General features: G+C 45.6%; 1 protein-coding gene and 1 long non-coding RNA gene across 7 annotated transcripts in view; one reads left to right on the forward strand and one right to left on the reverse strand.

Annotated features, from left to right (window-relative positions):
- PRDM1 (PR/SET domain 1) overlaps positions 1-5167 on the forward strand; it is a 111861-nt gene extending 106694 nt beyond the window's left edge. For all 6 annotated transcript variants that reach the window (XM_040552354.1, XM_040552355.1, XM_040552353.1 and 3 more), the window contains 3 exons: positions 43-1151; positions 1462-1590; positions 2010-5167. In XM_040552354.1, the coding sequence (XP_040408288.1) occupies positions 43-1151; positions 1462-1590; positions 2010-2585 (1814 nt within the window). In that variant the 3' untranslated portion in view covers positions 2586-5167. The remainder of the gene's footprint in view (positions 1-42; positions 1152-1461; positions 1591-2009) is intronic.
- Positions 4645-6868, reverse strand: LOC121067615. Its single transcript, XR_005818351.1, has 2 exons — positions 6776-6868; positions 4645-5333 (listed from the first exon to the last, which is right to left on the reverse strand). It is a non-coding gene; the product is annotated as an uncharacterized LOC121067615 (long non-coding RNA).
- Between the last annotated feature and the right edge of the window lie 15366 nt (positions 6869-22234).

The raw sequence follows: 22234 nt of genomic DNA on the forward strand, positions 1-22234 counted from the left end.
GTGACTTATCTAAATAATCATTATCGTGTCTCTGTATTTCAGCACAAACACACGTTAATCCAAAGCAGCACAGTGCTGATAAAGATGAGCTCTATCAGAAAAGCATCCCAAAGAAGGAGCACAGCGTGAAAGAAATCCTGAAAATGGAATCCAATCCTCCAAAGGGAAAAGACTTCTTCCAGACCAACATTTCACCAGTTACTCCAGAAAAAGACTTGGATGACTTGCGTAAGAACTATAGCCCAGAGAGGTGTTTCTTCCCTCGAGTTGTCTACCCAATCCGACCTCACATTCCAGAAGACTATCTGAAAGCTTCCTTAGCATATGGGATGGACAGACCCAGCTATGTTACTCACTCGCCCATCCAGTCATCTACTACACCAAGTCCTTCTGGGAGGAGCAGCCCAGACCAAAGTTTAAAAAGTTCAAGCCCTCACAGCAGTCCAGGGGTCACAGTCTCACCTCTGGCACCTACATCCCAGGAGCACAGAGAGTCGTACTCTTACTTGAACGGATCCTATGGCTCAGAGGGATTGGGGTCTTATCCTGGATATGCACCCCCCAGCCATCTCCCGTCTGCCTTTCTACCGTCCTATAACCCCCACTACCCCAAATTTCTGTTACCTCCATTCAATATGAGCTGTAATAACCTGAGCGCTTTGAACAATATCAATGGCATCAACAATTTCAATCTCTTCCCGCGGATGTATCCTCTCTATGGCAACCTACTCAGCGGAGGTAGCCTTTCCCATCACATGTTGAACCCCGCCACGCTCCCCAGTTCACTGCCCAGCGAAGGAGGCCGTCGTTTGCTGCAGCCTGATCATCCAAGAGACTTCCTCATACCAGCACCTAACAGTGCCTTCTCTATCACAGGCGCTGCTGCCAGCATGAAGGACAAGCCGTGCAGCCCCACCAGCGGGTCACCCACAGCTGGTACAGCAGCCAGTTCAGAACACATAATGCAACCTAAACCTACCTCAGTGGTGTTGGCCGCCACCGGCGGTGAAGAAGCCATGAATCTCATTAAAAGTAAGAGGAATGTGACTGGTTACAAAACCCTCCCATACCCACTGAAGAAGCAGAACGGGAAGATCAAGTATGAATGCAACGTTTGCTCCAAGACCTTTGGCCAGCTCTCCAATCTGAAGGTAGGCAGTGGAAAATAAGGTACACAAGCCTCCTTGGAAGGCTCTGATTTCTCCCTTTGGGTTCTCTGGGAAAAGCAGGGACAGGCCTCCCGTGTTTGTTGGGCTATTTATCAGTCTGGGCCTAATACTGCATCTCCCACCAAGAAAGAATGGTTGCAGAGATAATGCCTTGATATCGACGCCACCAAATTAACTAGATAGCAGTGCATCTTGGCAATGGGAGGCTTCTGCTAACTTTAGGAAACATCTGAAAGTGCTTTCATTGTGGGACTGGAAACTGCAAATTGTTAATTGCTTTGTTTCTCCCTAGGTGCACCTCCGAGTACACAGCGGAGAGAGACCATTTAAATGCCAGACCTGCAATAAGGGCTTCACCCAGCTGGCTCACCTCCAGAAGCACTATCTGGTACACACAGGAGAAAAACCCCACGAGTGTCAGGTATGTAACACACCACAGAGACAACTTCCCTTGGAGGCCGAAGGGGTGGCAGGGCTCGTGCCCTCCTTGCCCTGTGTGCACAACCCGCCTGGCGGGCTGCCTGACAAGCTGCCCAGGATTCAAATCCATGCCACAGCTGTTTCCAGCCCTGCTGCTCCAGTGTCTGTGAGACAGCAGAGTTGCCTTTAGCCTGCTAGAGCAGCATCCATCCACCTGATACGGTTTTGCCATCAGCCATACTCGAAATGCTCTTCAGCAATATTTAAATAAAAAAGGTGGGGATTTTTTTTCCCCTGGTGAGAAAGTGTGAAGATTATAAAAAGCCGCAGCTTCATCCTGCTGTCTCGTCCTAGGTGTCTGTGATCTAAACATAAAATCCCCTCCCACTCACTCACTGTTTCTCTGCCACCCCCCATTAGGTTTGTCACAAGCGGTTCAGCAGCACCAGCAATCTCAAAACCCACCTGCGGCTCCACTCTGGAGAGAAGCCTTACCAGTGCAAGCTGTGCCCAGCCAAATTCACCCAGTTTGTGCACCTGAAGCTGCACAAGCGTCTCCACACCCGGGAACGTCCCCATAAATGCATCCACTGCCACAAGAGCTACATTCACCTCTGCAGCCTTCAGGTCCATCTGAAGGGCAACTGCCCGGTTGCCCCTGCCTCTGGCCTCTCGATGGAGGACCTGAATCGAATCAATGAGGAGATCGAGAAGTTCGACATCAGTGACAATGCCGACAAGTTGGAAGAAGTGGAGGACAATATCGACCTAACATCGGTTGTGGAGAAGGATATACTGACCATGCTCAGAAGGGAAATGGAAGGAGCTAATCTCAAAGTATCTTTACAGAGGAACCTGGGAAATGGACTTATCTCCTCAGGATGCAACCTTTATGAGTCTTCAGATATGTCAATTATGAAGTTGCCTCACGGTCACCCACTACCTCTGTTACCTGTAAAGGTCAAGCAAGAAACAGTTGAACCAATGGATCCTTAAGACTTTTTGGCAAAGTGATTTTTTTTTTATTTATGACTTGGCAAGTCAGGGTGCCTGTAGCAATTGCTTGTACATAGTTTCAATGCTGCAAAGCAATCTTGGCTTACAGTAGTTTCCCTACGCTCTACAGCTGAAAGAAGGAACTCCAAAGTTACTGTTTTCTCAGGGCATAAAAAGAGGCAAAGGACTGTGCATTGCCTCGCCAGTTACTAAAAGACAATCATCTATCCATAATTATTTTTTCAATGATAGTACTTCATAATTTATTATGCAATTTATCATTCTAAAAGCAATAATTAGAAAAATGTTTACAATGACTGGAAAATTCATTGTAATTTTTACTTTAAATGTTTTTATTTTTTGTTTTATGGCCATTCTTTGTAGATATTTTTTCTGCACATCTGTTTTAAGAACCTAAGATTGGGGTTTCAGTAACCGTGTTTTATGTACCAGTGTCTTTTAAACAAATGTGGTTTTTTGCATTGCCAAAGTTGGACATTTGACATACAGAATCCTAGATCAGTTGGTTTGAAAAAAAATGCTGTGTACTTTTATGTGCAAATCACCCCATTGGGATTGAAAAAGAAAAAAAAAGAGTAAGAAAAGGGTAGCAGCAAGCAGAGAAGAAACTGGTTCCCCAGCCTCTCTGAGGATGGGAGACAGATTCTTCTACCTGCAGCTCTACCCGGAACAGATGTGGCACAGCAAACACCTACCTGCCATGGACAATACCACAGGTTTTTAGAAAACAGCTATAGCCCCACACCTCGTCATGTAACTTTATGACCAAAGGAATGCATCAGCTTAAAGTGGCTTTTCCAAAATTAAATATCACTTACATTCTCCTATTCCAACAGCAGTTTAAAAGCAAACACACCATTATTCTTAATATTCTGCCTAAAAGGAGTCTTGGCAGATTTCTTTCTTCTCTCTCTCTCTCTCTCTCTCTCTCTCTTTTTTTTTTTTTTTTGCCCAGAGCCTTCCAGGGATAAAATAAATAAATAAATAATGGTCAGATTCCCTGAGAATTAAGGGGTTTGGTTTTACTTGTGTTTTCCTCTCCCGCTTTGCCTGGGTAGAAGTGGGGAACAAAGTCCTTTTCTGGCACATACATTTTTTTTCTTTCTTCCTGTACAACTCAGATTTTTCTCAGTATTTGTGTTTGTACATTTTGTGGTTAATTTAATTAAAGAAGAAAAGGGCATTGCAAAGTTGTTGAACAACAATTACCTCAGTGCTTGTGTCCAGTGGTGCAGACGTTGCTGTTTTATCTAAATGCTTTGCTACTTTAGAGAAGAAACCAAAATGTGCACAGGGAAAGATAGAATGCACGTCCTTTTATCTTTTTGTTTTGCTAAGCCCAAAGATGATATGGTGACATTTGAGGTGTAGCAAAGAACACATGTATATTTATAGATATATTTATACCACTATACTATATATGTATATGTATATATATTTATACCACTTAAGTTGTGAGCCAAACCATGTAATAAAACTTATTTTTCATCTAAGTGTGAAATCAAATGTTATCCAGTTTTGCATATTACCAGTGACCTCAAAATCAGAAGGTTGTACTAAGGCATTTATCACTTGCAAGTGCACATGCACAGTTGTCCATGTGAAGCCTGAACTTGCAAACGCCTGATGTGAAAACCATCGTTCACACGGGGAGTCTCAGCAAATTCAGTGGGAAATACCATGTTTGCAGGACCGGGGTCTCCGGTCCCCTGCTCTCCTGGCAGTGTATACTGGGGGGAAGAGGCGGGTGGTCAGTGAACAAGCAGCCAGAAAACTTAACCAAAAGAACTTGAAAAGAAGCCAAATACTACCCGTGGGTGGTGTAAGTACAGAACAGAGTGAAGGATAGGCTGAGAGTTAGTGGGGATGAGCCCCTAGTCTCGTTTTGCCCTGCCGTTAACGAGTTGCATGGTCAACTCACGTAAATCTAAGTAGCGTTATTACAGTCTTCCCCTCCAGTTGTATCTTTTTGTCTATTTATATTCTTATAAATTTTAAGGTCTCCTGCTTCATCAGTCCAGGATTTAGTGTTTTTTTCCCCCATCAAACTATTTTAATGCCTTCTGTTTAAGATAAACAATCCTGACATACACGTCTCTTTACACAGCTTTTGAAGGACTACAGTTCATTACATTTCCACTCCTACAACTTGTGAGGCTGACATCTTTTAAATGTAGCAATAGTTCATAAATATAGTACTTACTTGTAGGATAAACCAAAGTATCACTACTCTGTCACTGGACACACACTTTTCCTATATTTGCCTGTAGTGCTTTCTTGTATTTGATACAAATTTTACAAGAATTTATATGCATCAGCTTTAAGAATTGTTACTTCTCTTTACTGTTTCCCCCTTCCCTTAGAAGTTTTACATGTGAATGTAGCAACAATCAACAGTGTTTTGGGTTTTTTTTGTCTCTCTTAAGAAAGACTCTGACCAAAGTTAACAGGCTTTTTACTTTGCTAGAACAACAAACTATCATATGTTTACGTATTGGTTTACATCATTATTTATGTGCAAATTGTCAAATGTAAATTAAATATAAGTGTTCATTGCTTTACTGATGCTTCCCTTGTCTTCAATCTCTCTGCAATGACTGCGTGCACAGCTTCGTTCCAGGGCGCCTTCCCCTCCTAGCCGCAAACACACTCCACGCTGACGGCGATGATGTCTCCAACAATGCTGACTTCTCGCCTTTGTGGGCTCTGATTTTCCATGATTGAAAGCTGCAGACAACAATGCCAGAGCTAAACACCCTGGTTTGTTAATTATAGTACTCTCTTCAGTTGTAGCCAATACCTTAATACATATACATATACATATATATATATATATATATATATTTAAAATTTGTCAGTGTTTCTATGGAAAGACTTGACTGCTATCTGCCTCTCAGATATATGAATAGGGTTCTCATTTACATTTTTCCAAATGATTGTCATTTCTGGCCTGAAACTGTAACCACTGGGACCACAATGACACACTCAAAATGTCAGCATGAGACCACTTAGCCCTGTATCAGCGTGGTGGGAACAGCATTCAAAACAAATGTGGATCTGTTTTCACTGCAAGTGAGATGCGAATATGAACCAAACCTAGGAGAAGGTCAAGTGTCCTTCACCCCCCCTCCCCCCCCAAAAAAAGAAAAAAAAAAAAAAAAAACCTCAGACAAGAAGTAACAACATGCTAGGATGCCTCAGAAAGCGAATTCAACATTTGCTACTCCCATCATTTACTGTGAGATCCAAACCAGAAAGGCCATGTGCTGGCCTTCCCTACCTGAACGTTAAAGAAATAATGTGCCGTCTCATATTGAGACACTCAGCGCTGTACGATGCTTTAAAAGTATTTCACTGTCCTCTTAAAATTCATTTAAACATCTGTCTCAAGAATTTGACATCCTGCCAGCGCAGAGCTGTGGAGTTAAGAAAACCAGAGCTCCGTTGTCATAAACGTGCCAAATGCAGCATGTTATATTCCTATATTCGACAGAGCTATTGCTGTAATAATTTTTTAAAAAAACATAGGATAACCGTTACCGCCATAAATCATACTTCATTACTTGGCAAGGCATTCGTTTGCGCTGGAGAGTTATGTCCTGGGGACACTTGTAAGCTTTAGAAGATGTTTAATAAAACACATTACATAAAAAGACAATGCACATTATAGATCGCAGCCTCGCAAGGCCGAGCATGGCAGCTGGTGCAGTTGTTTCTGGCAGACCCACAGCCAGCTAGAAGTCACCAAAGGAGTGTGATGTGACCAGAAAGGTGGGGAGGGGGTCAGAAAAGACAATGGTGACAACGCCAGGACGGCTAACTGCCTGAGCACGAGGAGATTTGGTTGCTTTTGGTTGCTTTTGGTTATTTTTGGATGAGACCCACAAGGCCGCGTGCCCCCCGGAGCTGTTGGCTGGGGCAAGTGACCTTGATGTCCACCTCATGGGTATCGTCACCAAAATTTGGGGACCCAGCGTGACGTGGCAGGGAGAGCAGCATGCGCCACTGCTTTGCCAGCCCATCTGTCTCACATGGGGGACAGGTAAACGACAGGTGAGAGCGTATCAAACGCAGCTTTAAGGAGGATCCCGCCATTCTGGCTGGTTACAAAGCCCAGTAATCCCAAACGTGGGCAATTACATGAGGTTGAAGAAGAAAACGTGACTCACCTGCGGGGCATGAGCCCGTCCTGCTCCAGTCAGCAGCTGCGGGTACGTGGAGTCGTCCCAACACGTGCTGGCACCGCGCTCCTTGCGGGACGGGACCCAGGCCCTTGCAGTTGTTTAGAGGCATGACATTAGAGTGAGGGAAATAGCTTGGGCGGTAATTAAAGGCAGCCAGGAAGCACTTGGCTAATTACTGTGTGAGCCAGGGCTGAGTGGATGTGGTGAGGCCGGGGAATGCGCCCGTCACAGGGCAGGTATCCGGCAAACAGAAGCTGCAATGGGAGCCTCGGAAAAACTTGCCAACCTGTTCCAGGAGGTTGCCAAAAGGTTTCCCTCCAAAATGGCTGTCCTGTCCCTTCCCACACCCGGGATCCCCGTCTGGGCCCTGGCACAGCCGTGAAGCCAGGGCCAGGGAGGGCTGTCAGGGTACACACGGCTGCCTCAGCTGGGATGTGTGGAGCACAGATGGAAATTTTGGAGCTCTTCGCTGCCAAGTGCTGACCAGCCCTGTCTGGTTCGTGGGACAGCAGAAAAAACATGACTTTTCATCAAGGGCTTGATACTTCCCCCAAAAAATGTGAGTTTAGTTTTTCGTAAGATGCTGAAAAAAGGACATCCTACACACAACACAGCTGCTGCTGTTCAGTTCTCACCAGCAGCATGTGGACGTGCAAATGGCACAGCTTCACATCCATCGAGGCCATGGTCACAGTAACTGCAGTCTGTAGCTGAATAGGTGACATTTCTGATCATGCTGCACAACTCTACTTTCTCTCATTTTTAACAGAGGTTGGGGAAGACTGCTCAGCAATTCACAGTGGTGCTGGAAGGGGAAGAGGAGGGGGACCACTGAGGCTCACCGAGCCCTTGCTGCCCAGGTGTGTGTGATGGGCACAAAGCTGTGCTCTTGTCCTGCTCCAGAGAGATCAGAGGCTGATTGCATCCCCACCTTCCCCACAACAGCCTGCAGCATGGGCAACTGGAATGGCTCTCTGTGCAGGAAAACCCAGTGCAGGGAAGACAGGATGATACTTTCCACTGCCAGACAGCATGGGTTTTACCAGCTTGGGTCATTCAGCTCTACGAACTCCAGCCTGGGCAAAGGCTCGCCTAGGCAAGATCTATGCCCCTGGAGCATTGTCAGTGACAATGGGGCACATTCAGGGGACAGCACACCCCTCAAAAGAGACACCACTCCCCCTGCCCCACAAGCTGGAGGCCAGGCAGCTCCCTGCCACGTGGGCGCCGTGGCCGTCCCTCACCTCGCTGGGTGCGCGCAGGGAGATGGTTGGGATGCCGAGCCACTTAGGTGGGTGTGACCAAATAGCCCCATTGAAGGGAGCCAAACCAGTATGACTTCCTTATTGTGCAATGATTAATAAGGGCCTTCAGCTCTTTTTTTTTTTTTTTTTTTCTTTTTCCATTAATTGTGACTAGGCAAGTCCTTGATCATTTCCTTATCCCAGTACCAAGTGAGATTCCTTACAGCATTCCAGCCCCAAAGTGGCTGCACTTTGCTGGGGAGTGAAGTGATTCGTCTCACACTGAAACCATGCACAGCGAAATAAAACACTGAAGGTCTCTTCCCCACTTCGCCTGGGCTGAGGGATCAACCATCATGATGTGCTGGAGGGGACACAACATTGGTGCACCTCCCAGATGAGGTTACACGTTAAGTCCTAACTTAAATGAGCAAAGCAGAGAGGAGCTTTTGGCAGGAGGATGAGCAGGCAGGCAGAAGTCTGTTCAGGACTTCTTGGGTTATAGACTCGGTTCCCAGACTTCTTACAGTTTTTTATGGCAAAACTTTCTGCTTGAGAAGCACCCCTCTGCAATCCACAGGCAACATTTGCCTTCCCCTGTCCTTAGCCTACCTTGCGCATTCAGGCAGCATTTTTTGAAGGGCAGGTTCCGCGCATATTTACGGGGTAATGCAAACAAGACCTGTTCTTTTTGACAAAGCCCTTTGCAGGCACCCTTCCCTCCGGTAGGCCCTTACCAACAAGGGAAGGGTTTGCTTCTGCTGCCTGTGCCGGGGCCGTGTCCGAGGCGGGGACCCACCAGGCTGGGTGGCTCCTTGGAGGGGTTTCGCTGTGCCTGCAACCAGTCACAAAAACAACACAAGCTACAAATGGGGTAGAAACTGTAACCAGGTGTGAAAGGGAGCGAGGATACATGAAAAGTGAAAATTTGCCTTTTTAATAAGCCGTTACAAGTTAGCTGAAGGTTCAGGAGGCAACTCGTGCCGGTGCTTGTAGTCATTCAGAGAGGGCTGAGTGTGTGTGTATGAGTGTGTGCGTGTGTGTTGTTTTTTTTTTTTTTTTAATGAGACCAAAGGGTGCAGAACGAGGCTCCTTTTCTAACCTGTACTGCAGAAATTTGTGCATGTCTGTAGCTGTGGGTGTTATGTGTTTTCTACTTTGAGTGGTGAGTTTCACTTTGATTCTGCTCTCGAGAGCCGCGGGGACAGTTTGCACTTGCCTTATCAATGCAGAATCCAAAGAGTTTCAGCATGCCCCGGCCTCCTGACACTGCAAACTGAGAAAAAGTGCTTCCAGCACAGCCGAGCGAGCGAGGTGATGGCCGGAGGGCTTTTTCTCACCAGAGCATCCCGACCCGCCACAGCCCCAGTGCTCAGCCCTGCTGGGCAGGGCCATACGCCGCCTCCAGAGCCACAGCTTCGGCTGTGAGATGCCCTGGGGGAGCTGCGACAGGGCCTTGGGGCTCTTCTCCTACATCCCCATTGCCCCAAAACCCTGAGCACCTCCTGGGGCCCCCGACACCAATGCCCAGCGCTGGGGGTCTGGTGCGGGAGGCGCTTGCCCATCCCTGGACCAGCCCTGTGTAAGTCTGGCCACAAGCTGCTGGCCAAAATTGTGCCTGTGACTGGAGATGGCAGCAAGGGCAGGGCCATGAAGGGTGGAAGGGTGCTTCTTGGCTCTTGGAATGGGGCTCCAGTTTGGCTCCGGAGACTCGTGGCCTTCACTGTGCTCACCCACGCAGCTGATTTCCAAATTATGTTATCTTCACATCTCTTTACTAAAACACCCATCTTAGACTATGCACCAACGTCCATGCTACCCACCCAACCACCCCCAGATGGGCCGTGACCAAGAGGTGCCCCACATCCTCCATCCCTGCACCTCCTCCACAGGGGATCCTGCATGGACATGGCCCCAGAGCTGTGAGGGTTTGTGGCCCCCAAAATCCTGTTCCTCACAGAGAGCAGCAGCCCCTCCATGTCCCCACCAGCTCCTACCCCAGGGCATGCAGCCTGCCGCCCTCTGCAGCCCTTCTGGCTTGAACGTGCTGGAAGTGCTGCCCTCAACAGAAGCCCCAGGAGTCTTATCTAGGAGGACGAAGACATGCAGGGTATTTCCCCCAAAATCTGCAGCCATTCCACAGGAGGTCAGCCCAGCTCCCCTGAGATGTCCCCCACCCCATTTCCTCTCACCCTCCTTCGGTGCCAGGCACCACAATTTGCTGTGAGGCTTGTTCGTAAAATACTTGAGAGGTTCTCAAATGAAGGTATGACCTACATAGCAGCTCAGAGCGATATGCAGATTTCCTCCCTCCCTCAGATCTGCTTGAGGTTTTCAATCCCCCCCGCAGATACAACATTCAGGAATGACTGTGTCGTTCGCTGCACAGTCACTTTTCTTGCTCGAGCTCAAGAACGAGCCCAGGGCTCGGCACAGAGCAGCCTCTGCAGCATGGATGACCCTGCCCTGGCACACAAGCCCCCGGTCTGCTCCAGGGCACAGGGACGATCCTCATTCTGCTTCAGCTCCTCACACAGAGGCAGGCTGGGGAGCTACGGCTGCAGGCTGTGCTGAGGGCTCTTTGGTGACCTTCAGAAACTCAGCTACTTGTCCAAATTAAGGAGGATGAAAAACAAGCGGCCTCCCTGACCACCAAACCCATTCTCCTGAAGCAGCAAGCACCCCTGCAAAATGCTAAAGAACTCATCAAACACAAATCATAGAATTGTAGCATCACAGACTGGTTTGTGTTGGAATGGACCTTAAAGCCCATCCAGCTCCAACCCTCTGCCATGGGCAGGGACACCTCCCACTAGAGCAGGCTGCCCAAAGCCCCATCCAGCCTGGCCTTGAACACCTCCAGGGATGGGGCATCCACAGCTTCTCTGGGCAGCCTATGCCAGTGCCTCACCACCCTCTGGGTGAAGAATCCTAAATCCCAATTCTCTGCTGCTGGCCTCCTGCTTATGGCCTCCCTCAGCATCTTAGCCACAAATGGAAGGAAGGGAACATCCCGAACCCATGCGGGGTCTGACTCCAAAAATACATTCAGGGATGGACCCAGCCACAGCGTTCAGCTACAGCTTCTCATTTCCCCCTGGTCCTGGAGTATTTGAGTCTAGGAACGCCTGTTGATGCCCTTACTAATGCATTTATTTTTAAAATTCATTTTTCAATGCAGTTGCAACTCTAACAGTGATAAACATCTACACAAGGGAATGCAGCCAAGTTTAAGCTTATCGACCAATTTAAAGACAGACTATTTTAATCTAGAAATTTCAGTATTTCAAGCCTAAGTTTTGTAGCAAGAGCTCACCCCAGGAGCCAAGACCGCTGGGTTCTGGTTTTGGTACCTTCACTAACTGGCAGCAAGGTCTGGAACAAGTCAGTTGACCTTCCCATAGAACACCCGACTCATTTGTAGAATATGTACAGGGCCTGTACAAGCTGTGGTGTAGTACTAATATTTGTACCTTGCTTTGAGATCCTCCAATCAGCAGGAGCATGTGTTCTTGTTGTTCATAGAGAGAACAGGTTGCTTATATTGTTATCTGCGATATCGCAGTATTTACAGGTCCTCACTTACGGGCGACGACTGCCCTGAACATAACAAAAACTCTCTCTGCCCCAAGGAGCTTACAAACTAAGCACTATTAAAAACCCGAAAACCACAGCGGCTAGGTGCAGAGCTTAAATTTCCATTTTCTCTCAGCATTTTCCCACGAGGGGATCGCATGTGAGAGCACACAACACAGAGTCAGATCACGCCTGGTTCAGTTGCTCTGGCATGCCATTTGGCAATACAAGAATGACATAAATTAAAGTGAAACCTCTTCACCTCGGCCGAAGTGAAAATGTGAAGAGCGAGGGGGGTGAGGAGGAAGGGGGGATATTGATCTGTATCTACTCAACAGTCAGACCAGTGGTGTGGCAGCAACAAAAGACATGCATTTGCTTTTTCAGTAACTAATAATCTATAGAGAACCATTTCCTTTTCTGCTGTTAAGATAACACATTTGCCACCTCAGCTGCATGCAAATAATTCATGCCTCTGTTTAACTAATTTACCTCTTTGGTAAGGCAGAAGGGAAGAAACCTCCCGCCAGCCTCGGCTGACATGCACACTGAGAAACGAGCCACCTCGCCCAGAACTTTCTGAAATGTTTGCACGGTCAGAGGACAAGTGTCCCAAACACACTGCAGGGCTTCCTGAGGTTCAGGGGGGATTTTTGCTGGTCCTTGGTCCTGCCTCTGACCCACATGTGGGTTGCAGGCTGAAAATGACATTACCTGCAGAGAACCATTTGGTGTCTCCTCGCACAGCCCACAGCTGGTCAGCAACTTATCCCAGATTTAAGCACAATATAGGAGCTCTCATCTGCTGCCAGGAATATTACACACAATTAAAAGCCTGGGCCCCCAGAAGTGTGCTGAAACTGAGTGGGCCTTCTCTTTACATCATCTGGAAATGAACAGGTATTGGGTTGGACATCTGTCTGCATCTGATGGAAACCTTGCTCTAATCAAAGCACTAATGCTACTTTCACTCACTTGCACACGCATACCCCTTTCTCCACACATTAAAACAACGTATGGCTGCAGTCATAGAGTCATCCAGGCTGGAAAAGACCTTCAAGATCACAAAGCCCAGCCATCAACCTGACCTACCAAGTTCCATCCCTAAATCCCGTCCCTTAGTGCCATGCCCACACAGCTCTTAAATACCTCCAGCGATGGGGACCCCACCACTTCCCTGGGCAGCCCCTTCCAATGCTTGACCACCAATTTCATGAAAAAAATTATTTCTAATACCCAATCTAAACCTCTCCTGGCACAACTTCAGACAGTTTCCTCGCATCCTATCACTTGTCACCTAAGGAAAGAGACCAACACCCACCTTGCAACAACCTCCTTTCAGGTGGTTGTAGAGAGCAATAAGGTCTCCCCTCAGCCTCCTCTTCTCCATACTAAACGACCCCAGTTCCTTCAGTCACTGCTCATAACCCATTTTCTAGTCCCTTCACCAGCTCTGCTGCTCTTCTCTGCAGATGCTCAAGCAACTCAATATCCTTCTTGTAGTGAGGGGCCCAAAACTGAATACAATATTCAATGTGCAGTCGCACCAATGCCATGTACAAGGGGGCAACCACTTCCCTAGCCCTGCTAGCCATGCTATTTTTGACAGTCAAATATCCTTGGAAGTTCTTCTTCCTGGAAGTCAAATATTCTTTTTGGGTGCCCAGACTTTTCAGGGTGTTTTTTCCCAAACAAAGAGTTATCTGAGTATAGCATAGCTCACCCTAACTTCTGGGGTCACTAGGTATGCTCAGAACTTTCATACTGGACACCTAAAATGAGGGACTACCAAATTTAATGGCCTGTGAAAATTTGAGTTTGCCGATGTGCTCTGTGTGATGCACGGCAGCTTTGACCCTGGCCAGTGAAAAATGTGTTTCTGTCAGGCAGCGCCCAGCTCCCTGCCTGAGGTGGCCCCTCTGTTCACCCCACCCCTCGCCATAGAGACAACCACAAAGATGTGGTTTTTACAAATTAGAGCCTCCTTTGGTTTCTGACGGCAAAGGTGGCGGGGAATAGGTAGCACTCGTCCTGTGAAGACCACATCATTACACACATCCATAAGGGTCTGACTCAGCTCTAATTCTGGCTTTTCTCAACCTCTGAGCAGCCAAGCCCGAGGCCTCTGTGCTATTCTAACAGCCCCTCCGGGCAGGCCAACAAAACGCTTTGTGGCTGGCCCGGGGGACGTCAGTGAAACACAGCAGGATTTGAGATTTTCTTTGAATCAAGCAGCCACTGTGTCCCTTTGATGTCCCCAGCCATGGCCTGGCAGAGGGAGGTGCTGAACCTTTTCCTTGGAAAACCTTCTGAGCAAGGGGACCCACACGACTGAGGGCAAGGGTGAGATGAAACAATATGAGAAAAAGAAAAAAAAAGACAGTTCTCTTCACAGTCTGTAGATGCAAAATGAAACTATTTTGATAGATTCAGCTCTCCCACTTTGAAAGGCACAGAGTTTCTCATCTCTGATTTTACTCTTAGACAAGAAATTTCACCCATGACTTGACAAACAATACCATCCACAATGCACTGTGGCTCCTCAGAAGTCTGCTGCCACCCTGCCAAAGCTCATCTGCAGCTTTTTGCTGGGTTGATGTTGCCAAATTACTCCCTTTTTCAGGGCCTTCCTTATTTTGATGTATCTATCTTGCATTGCCAATACTTCCCATGTGGAGCTCATGCTCTTGTTAGCACCTTGACATCTCTATGGCAGGGTGCAGGCAGCCAGGGAAGAAAATGACTGGGCCCACACCAGTAAAGCATCCCCTTTACTGACAAGTGTTCAGCACCAGCTTTGCCACAGATGCTGAGAAAATTGTTAAGCTGCTAATGTAGGCAAGAGTGATTTGCCTTCAGCCTCCTCACAGGGACTCACCTAGGCCAGCACAGGGCAGGTCCTGCTTGGCAGCTTGATTTTGGGCAGTCTTCACCTACAACCCTTGTAGTGGGCATATAAATCAAGATTATTTTACACAGAAGCATTCTAAATGAAGAAAACTGTTTTTAAGCCTGAGCTTGTGAAAGCTCCACCATGTGCTAGGCTTACCAAAGTTAGGTCAAAGGCATAATAATTCTACGTATTGCCTTTGAAAAGATGCAGTGGTTTTGCTCTGCTTTTCAAAAGAACAATGTGGCCACAGAGGTGAAGGAATTGGTAAATGTTTTAGTCTGGCCTGAGCATCTTTCAAGAGGCAGTAGTCTATCTCGATGAAGTTGCAGAGAGCTTCAAAGGAGTGGATGACACTCAGTAACGTGTATCATACAAGGAAACAACCAAGGATTAAAAATCTATTATTCTGTGATTACTGTATGAATTTTCTTCCTAGTATTATGAATGGTTTCTGCTTCCCTGCTGACAAATTATCTACTAAAATGTTGTCTAAATATATAGCACCTGATCCGCTCACTGTCACCATTGTCGCACCCTTTGATTCAGGGGAGATAATAAGATAGGTCAAAAAAGAAGCAGCAGGTGACTGTACCACCTGGGAAATATTTACACCTAATGCGGTGTTTGCTAGAGTTGCTGCTCAGAGGCTTAAGTTGTGTTTTCTGCTTACTTCTCCTTCTCCATTGAAACAATTTCTTCTTTATCATTTTGATAACATCTTTTTCAGCTTGTGCATTTATATGTGTAGGAGCACATATGCTGCCTGTCTTGCTTCAGCAATAACTAACATACCTCTCTAGAATGATTAAAAAATAAACAGGAATGGGGAAGAAGAAAAACACAAAACAAGTCCAATGGTTTGGAGACCTTTTGTTCTGGTACACAAACAAATTAAATTGTGTTTGTCTCCTCCCCCTGCTCTAAACACAGAGGCTGGGTTAATAATGAAGAGCACTTCTCTTTTCAAGCTCTCTTGCAGCTTTTAAAACATCGAGAGCAAATGGCAAACTTACCTTTCATCTCCTTTTGAAACTGAAGTTAGGCCTTATTGGTAACAAGTGAAATTAAACTGGTTGTTGCTGTTTAACTTCTCTGTGTTATTTCCTCACACGAATTAGTCATGATCAAATCTACTTGGCAGTTGTCCTTACAAAAAACAGAACAGAAAGAAGGGTTAAGCCCTCCCATACAATTTACTCAATAAATTTGTCATACCCCTTATATAGAGTTGTCCCTCCAGTTCTGCCTGTTCCCTAACATATCTGGCAGTTTGAACAATGTTGGCAATATTTGAGCAATTAGGCATTCCAAGTGGAAAGGTTAATAGACGTTACCCTCAAATGCAGGGTGTGTTTTGCCTTGTGCCTTCAACCATCCCTGATGAGCGCTGGTTGCACAACAGCCGTGAGGTAGGAAGGTCTTCCTTCAATTACAAGACGGCCTGGATTGTTTTGGTTTAGTAAAAGGCCAACGCGCCAATGACTAGGAGGGGACCGACGCACCCTGAGTTGCGTGCTATCGAGGCAGTTAAGGAGATCACAAAGAGGGAATTTCATTGCTATTAACGCTTTCTGAATGCTAAAGCCTTTGGGCACACTGGCAATGGTGCAAAACCAGGCAAAATAAGACTCACAAAAGATACCCCCTCACAGAGTTGAGTTGTACTGGTCGAGATGTGAGGTTTGTTAATCATTTTCCCCTTCTTTTGGTCAAGCAGTGTTGGGATCTCAGTTTCTTTTTTGGCCAGTTCTTGGAGGCAGCTCTTTGTTTGCAGGTCTGAAGGGAAGCTTTGGGCAGAGATGGGCAGGGCTGGAGAAGTCCCGCTGCCTCCTGCCCGGTGGGACCTGCATGACCACAGTCCACCAGAACAGGGAACGAGGCTGCCTCCCAGTCCAACCAGCACAAGGGATGACATCCTCGGCCCAAACTGTGGCTGAGGTTGGAGATAAAGTGCGAGCCGCAGATGACATCCCCGCAGAGGAGCGTCACAGGTCGCGGGGAGGCCAGCAGCCACGGGACTGGCTGCTACAGGCCTCCTCCACCAGCAGGGCACACCCCACGGGCAGCCTGCCTGCCCTGCCCAGCAGGGATGCTTGGCTGCATAGTCAGGACCCAGATTAAGCCAGAAAAAAAAAATAATCTAAGCAGCAGAGAAGGAAGTTTTGCACGCCACAGCCACCAACCCCCTGGCCTTCACAGGAGGTCAGGAGCGCTTTCGGATGAGGGAGGTCAGGTCTGAGATGCCCAGCTGCCTCCTCCTGTGGCACCTGTACAGGTCACCCTGTCCCAAATGACCTGGCCTGTGCTCAGGTGCTCCTGGGGGACCCAACACATCTCACTGGGGTCTCTCATGTGGCAGCCCCATCTTGGTAGACTGCTGCGAATTGGGCACGCAGCCTCTCCACTTGTGGCTGGCGGTATTTCCCTGGCTGGGTGATGTTGATGTTCATAATGAAGCTTTGGCAGAGAAACAGAGACATGCTGTAACCATTAGCAGACTTTGCATTTAGGATTTATCTCCAAAAAGGACAAAGGATAACTCAGCTTGATTGTTGTTTTTGTGCAAGTTCAGGTCTACACTTTCCATTGTAATATCAGTCTTGGTCTTCACCATTGTCTTCCTCTGACCCAGAAAAACTCGATCATGAAAACAATGTTAGTTAGAAAATAATGGAACTGATAAGTCATTGCAGGCACATGTGTGTCTCATTATACATCAGTTCGGTTTCACTATATATTTTACACTATGTAACATAAATTTCACTATGCACCACAAGTATTTCAATATGTGATAGTCAGAAAGTGGCAGTTTACACTAAAAGTTTCAGTATGTGGTAGGATATTTCAAATACTATAAATTCTCATTTTAAACGAAATGCATTGTGTAGATTAGTAAGAAATGCAGTTGTTTTAGTTTACCCAATGTGGTTTTCTTTCAGAACAGTATTTAGTACTGCACTGTTCAATTGCCATATTTATTTTTAATGGTTGATTAAGTTAAAATTTATTAAATCTACACTGTATAGTACTCAGGCAACCTGAGTTCCTTTTCATAGATCTTTTATCTCAACTCAATTCATACCATATTAACAAGCACACTAAATTTACTAATGAACTAAATTTATTAATGAACAAAATAAGCTTCCTCTGTGAGGCTTGTTATCTTCTTGCATTTTTAAATTATTTTTTTTAATGAATTCTCTGATCAAATAAAATTTGAGGGACCTAAAAGTCCTTGTAAGGGTGAATTGTTTAAGCATAGCTTTAACAGGTTCACCATTAAACTTCCATTTATTGTAGATGATCATCATTTCAACAGCAAATGCCTTCCCCACTGGTAAAAAGGGGCATTCACCGTGATACTTCTAAACCAAAAAGCTCTGTCAAATGTTAGAGTTACCAGGTCATCATGTTTTCACGTGTGGTGTCCTTGAGCACCAGCTGGTACAGACAGCTTTTGAAAACTACTTGCCATGAACCAAGAGCATACCAAAAACAATCACGCGGCTGAGCAGGCCAAAGCATATCTGCAGCAAGGACCTTCTCCTGCAGCCTCCATCAAAGCTATGCTAACACTTCCAGACTGGTGAAGCAAAGCAACTTCCCCACATCCAGTAACTACCATCAGCATGTGCATGAAGAATTTAAACACAGGTCAGCGTTGAATTCTGGCCCATGAGTGACACAGTTACCTCTGTTCTAGCCTCTGCCCCTCAGATATAACCTCACAGATAATTTTCCAGCAGTTTTCAATGGATAGTTGCAAGATGCTAATGGTCCATACTGAGCTCCAGTGTTCAGAAGAACAGAAGGCCTTATCTCCCCCTTCCTGCACTCAGAAGATGACAGTGACCCTGAGCCTATGTGACACTGAGCAAGCCACCTAAATAGCTACAAGGCCCTGGATTAATTAGAAACTAGGTCTTTTAATGTAACTCCTTGCCCGACTGCAGGCCCAGCAGACCTCGTTGGCTCCCCGCCAAATAGTTCAAGCACCTATTAGCCAAGGAAAAGGTAAAGAGCTTGGGAAGTAACGTGCTGGATTTCAGCCCAACGGTTTCAAATCTCCTAACCCACGAGAGCAGCTTATCTATGTTTGGAGGTCAAAGACCTCAGTAAAACCCTTTTAACAGGTGCTCGCTGGCACAAAATCAAATGTCTGGCTCTTCAGATTAGAGCGATTCTCTGGTTACTTACAAGTGGGGCAAAAGGGGCCATACAAGAGGATAGTGACACATTCGGGCCTGACCTGAGTCTGCTTGTGCTAATTTTTTTGGCAAAACACATCACCATGAGTGCTTCCTTAGCTCACAGGAGGTGGAAATGAATGTTTAATGTATACAACTTAGCTACCCTATGCTGTCTTCCAAAATTTAAAACCAAGACCCCCCCAGAAACTTCTTATTTATAGCCCATATCTATCATTAGGAAAAAATTCTGCCCCAGATCCACCACAAAGCAAAGCTCATGAGCTACATCATGTGTTTTTTTGGTGACCAGGCTGAAGGAAATGGGCATGGTTGTGTCAGATGTAAGGCACAATGAGAGTCCAGGGAACAATGATCACTGCTTGTGTCCCAACCAGGGGCTAGGTGCAAGGGGAAAGCCTGAAACCCTGAACCAAGAAGTTTCCCCTGGTGCCTCCTCAGAGGCGATCCAAGAGTGGACCTGCTGCCTGACAGAGGTTGCCAGCAAAAACGTGGGTCCATCTCTCCATTCAATACGATATTTGGGATTAAAAAATGCAGTGTTTTTAAGTGTCTGCTTTGCAGCATGACCAAACCTGAGCTATTCCTGCTGTTGTTTAAGAAAAGGAGAAGAGATGACAATGCAAGCTTTTCCATATTCTCTTGTGCCCATGTTAGATCTGGGCTGAGATATGTACAAAGCAATGTATTTATGCCCCAGATTCTACTGGCGATACTGCCAACAAAAGCTAAATTACAAGGATTTTCCTGTAGCCAGGTTGCTAGTTGGACAAGTTTTGGAATGAGGGAAATATATTACACATATCTTCCAAGTCCCCTCCTAAGCAGTGTCAGGCTATAATTTTAGCTTACTCTTGTTACTGATCATGTATAATTGCTGTTGAGCCATCCTTTTGCCATCACGAAAGTTACATTATCTAAGCTGTTGCATTACTTTCACTAATTTACTTAATCCAAAGACTTTAGTATTTCTTGACTGCAAAGGCAGAACAGCAACAAAAGTTCATAAGAATATATACCAACTCATTTATCAAATCCAAACCTTCCCACTTGACAAAATTAAGTTTCACTTGTAACCTAAAACGCATGAATTCCGGAAAAGAAATTGCAGCACAGCTTGATTCTCTGTCATGATTTCAGAAGCAGTTGGCATTGGCTTGAGCAGCATAGTTTCATGTGTACTAATAACATTTAACAAAGGACTTTTTCATCTTAGCTGACTGAAGAAGTAGGACCATCTGTAGCGTATAATTAAGCTGTTGAGTTTCCGTTGTTTTGAATTTGACCTACCTTTTTTCCTCTTTACTCAGCTATGGCTGAAGCTAATCTCTCTTCATCAAAATCCTTCTGTTTTGAATCAATGTGCCTCCATCTATGCAAATCTGAGAGAAATGCTCACAACTCCAGCCCTATCCCTGCTAGCTCCTGTGGAACATCTCCGCCACCTTCACCTTTGTTATTTGAAGTCAACTTCACACAAACTTGTCACCCAAAAAAACTTAGATCAGCCTCACTTCCTCCAAATTTAGCAGCAAAACATTATCATCAGCATTTAACCTTTCAAAGTGACACCTTAAACAAAAAAAAAAAAAAAAAAAAAAAGAGAGAGAGAGAGAGAGAAAACTTGATTACAAGGTTGTCCTGGCATGGGGTTAAAATTTTCCACATCAGCAGCTTCCTGCATTCTTTTCCACTGATTTTCTTCAGATCAGCCTTTCTTCCCTCTTTCAAAGAGAAGAAGTCTTGGTACTTCTTTTAGTTCTGATTCATAACAACCGAAGATTTCAAAAATGTACTGTGGCAAATAATATTCTGCTGATCTTATGGAAGGAAAAAGACCAGCTAGACCAAATCTCATTCATTCATTGCTGCAGGCAAGTCCTTGCTTCTGCCTGATGTTCTCTTCAGGACAGGGGGAGCAGCTTTGCCTCACTGGTGAGATTGCTTAAGAGTTTTGATTGAAAAAAGGCCTCTCCTCAATGTTTGTGCTGTGACTTTTATGCTGCAAGACACAAAACAACTGCTAAATCCAGCATCTGTTCAATTCAGCTTGTGTGGACAGGAAGACATTTTCCTGTCCTGGAACTGGCATTTGCAATGCCATTTAAAAACATGGCAAAACCCTCAGCTTTTGTTAGCAAAATGCTCCACAAATACAGAGTAAATCCATGGAGGAGACTCCGTGGTCACTTACATCTTAAGGAAGTTTTCCTAATGAAAATAAGCAGCTTGTTGATTTAAAGGAACAACGTGAAAACTCCTCTGCAGTAACACAGTGCATTTTACCTTCTGGACAACTGCACAAAATTAACAAACCACTTGCTTAATACCAGATATCTATACCTAGATGTCTGTGGGTTCCCATTTCCCATAAGCATAGGATAATAGTGAGACAGTCAAATTTCACTCTGCCATCAGCAGAACGCAGCAGTCAACAAGAGGGCAGCACAGAGAGGTGTACTGCAACCAGTAGCATACCTAACCATTTGCATATCTAATCACTTCCTCACATTGGACATTTTATTTATTTTTTTAATTTTAATGTTCCATTATTTCCACAGAGATTGCAGATCCAGAGAGTTGGAGAGGAATAGACCAAAGCCAAATAACTTCTTACAAGCTTCAGAGGATGCTGCGGTCCCAGAATGGGTTCAGGAAACACAAGAGCTGGGGAAGGTTTCTGCTGCATGGTGCTTGTGCCTGGGATTAGGCACTGAGGTGCAGCCTTTGGAAAGGACATTGCTCAAACAGATTAAGCCAACACTGTTCCCAGAGGCAGAAAGGATCCGCACTGCTCAAGACATACCAAATAAGCATACAAGATTAAAAAGTAACAGCGCTCTGAATTCATTTCCAATGAGTGCCATCACAGAATGGATTCATACCTTCCTTGGAAATTTGTATTTATCCCTCAACTCCTTATGTAGAAATAATAATAATAAATAAATAATTAATTATTATTATTATTATTATTAATAATAATAATAATAATAATAATAATAAAACCAAAAACCTTCAAAATGAAACTCAGGAATCAACTCAGCTCTGCACCCCAGCTAGGCATGCCCTATAACCTGGGGGGCAGGAGAGGGAAGCAGTGCTCTCTTCTGTGTTCAGATAGCAGTACCCCAGAACGTATTAAAAGCAATTATTTCCATCTGCCCCGCAGCCTACAAACCTGAAAATTGTTCTGCTGGAAGAAATCTAATACACCAGTGAGTAAACAGAAGCAGCCTACTGCTTTCTTACGTGAATGATCACAATATTCTGGAGATGCCACATGTGCACTTCGGCACATTCGCCTACGCCTGGTAGGGTGGATGTTGATTACTGGTCTCCAGACTGGCTGTGCGTCAAGAAGAAGGTGGAACGGTACAGGAAGACATAAAATGCTGACCCACTGCAGAAATTACTTTTTCTTTTTGGTCTGCATTCAAAAAGTGTTAGACTAGTCACATTTTCCTCTTCTTTTGAGAACAAGCACCTAACACCAATTAAGTGCTTGCAGGAAGATAACCACTTA

This window comes from Cygnus olor, chromosome 3 (genome assembly GCF_009769625.2).
Source record: "Cygnus olor isolate bCygOlo1 chromosome 3, bCygOlo1.pri.v2, whole genome shotgun sequence".
Lineage (NCBI taxonomy): Eukaryota > Metazoa > Chordata > Aves > Anseriformes > Anatidae > Cygnus > Cygnus olor.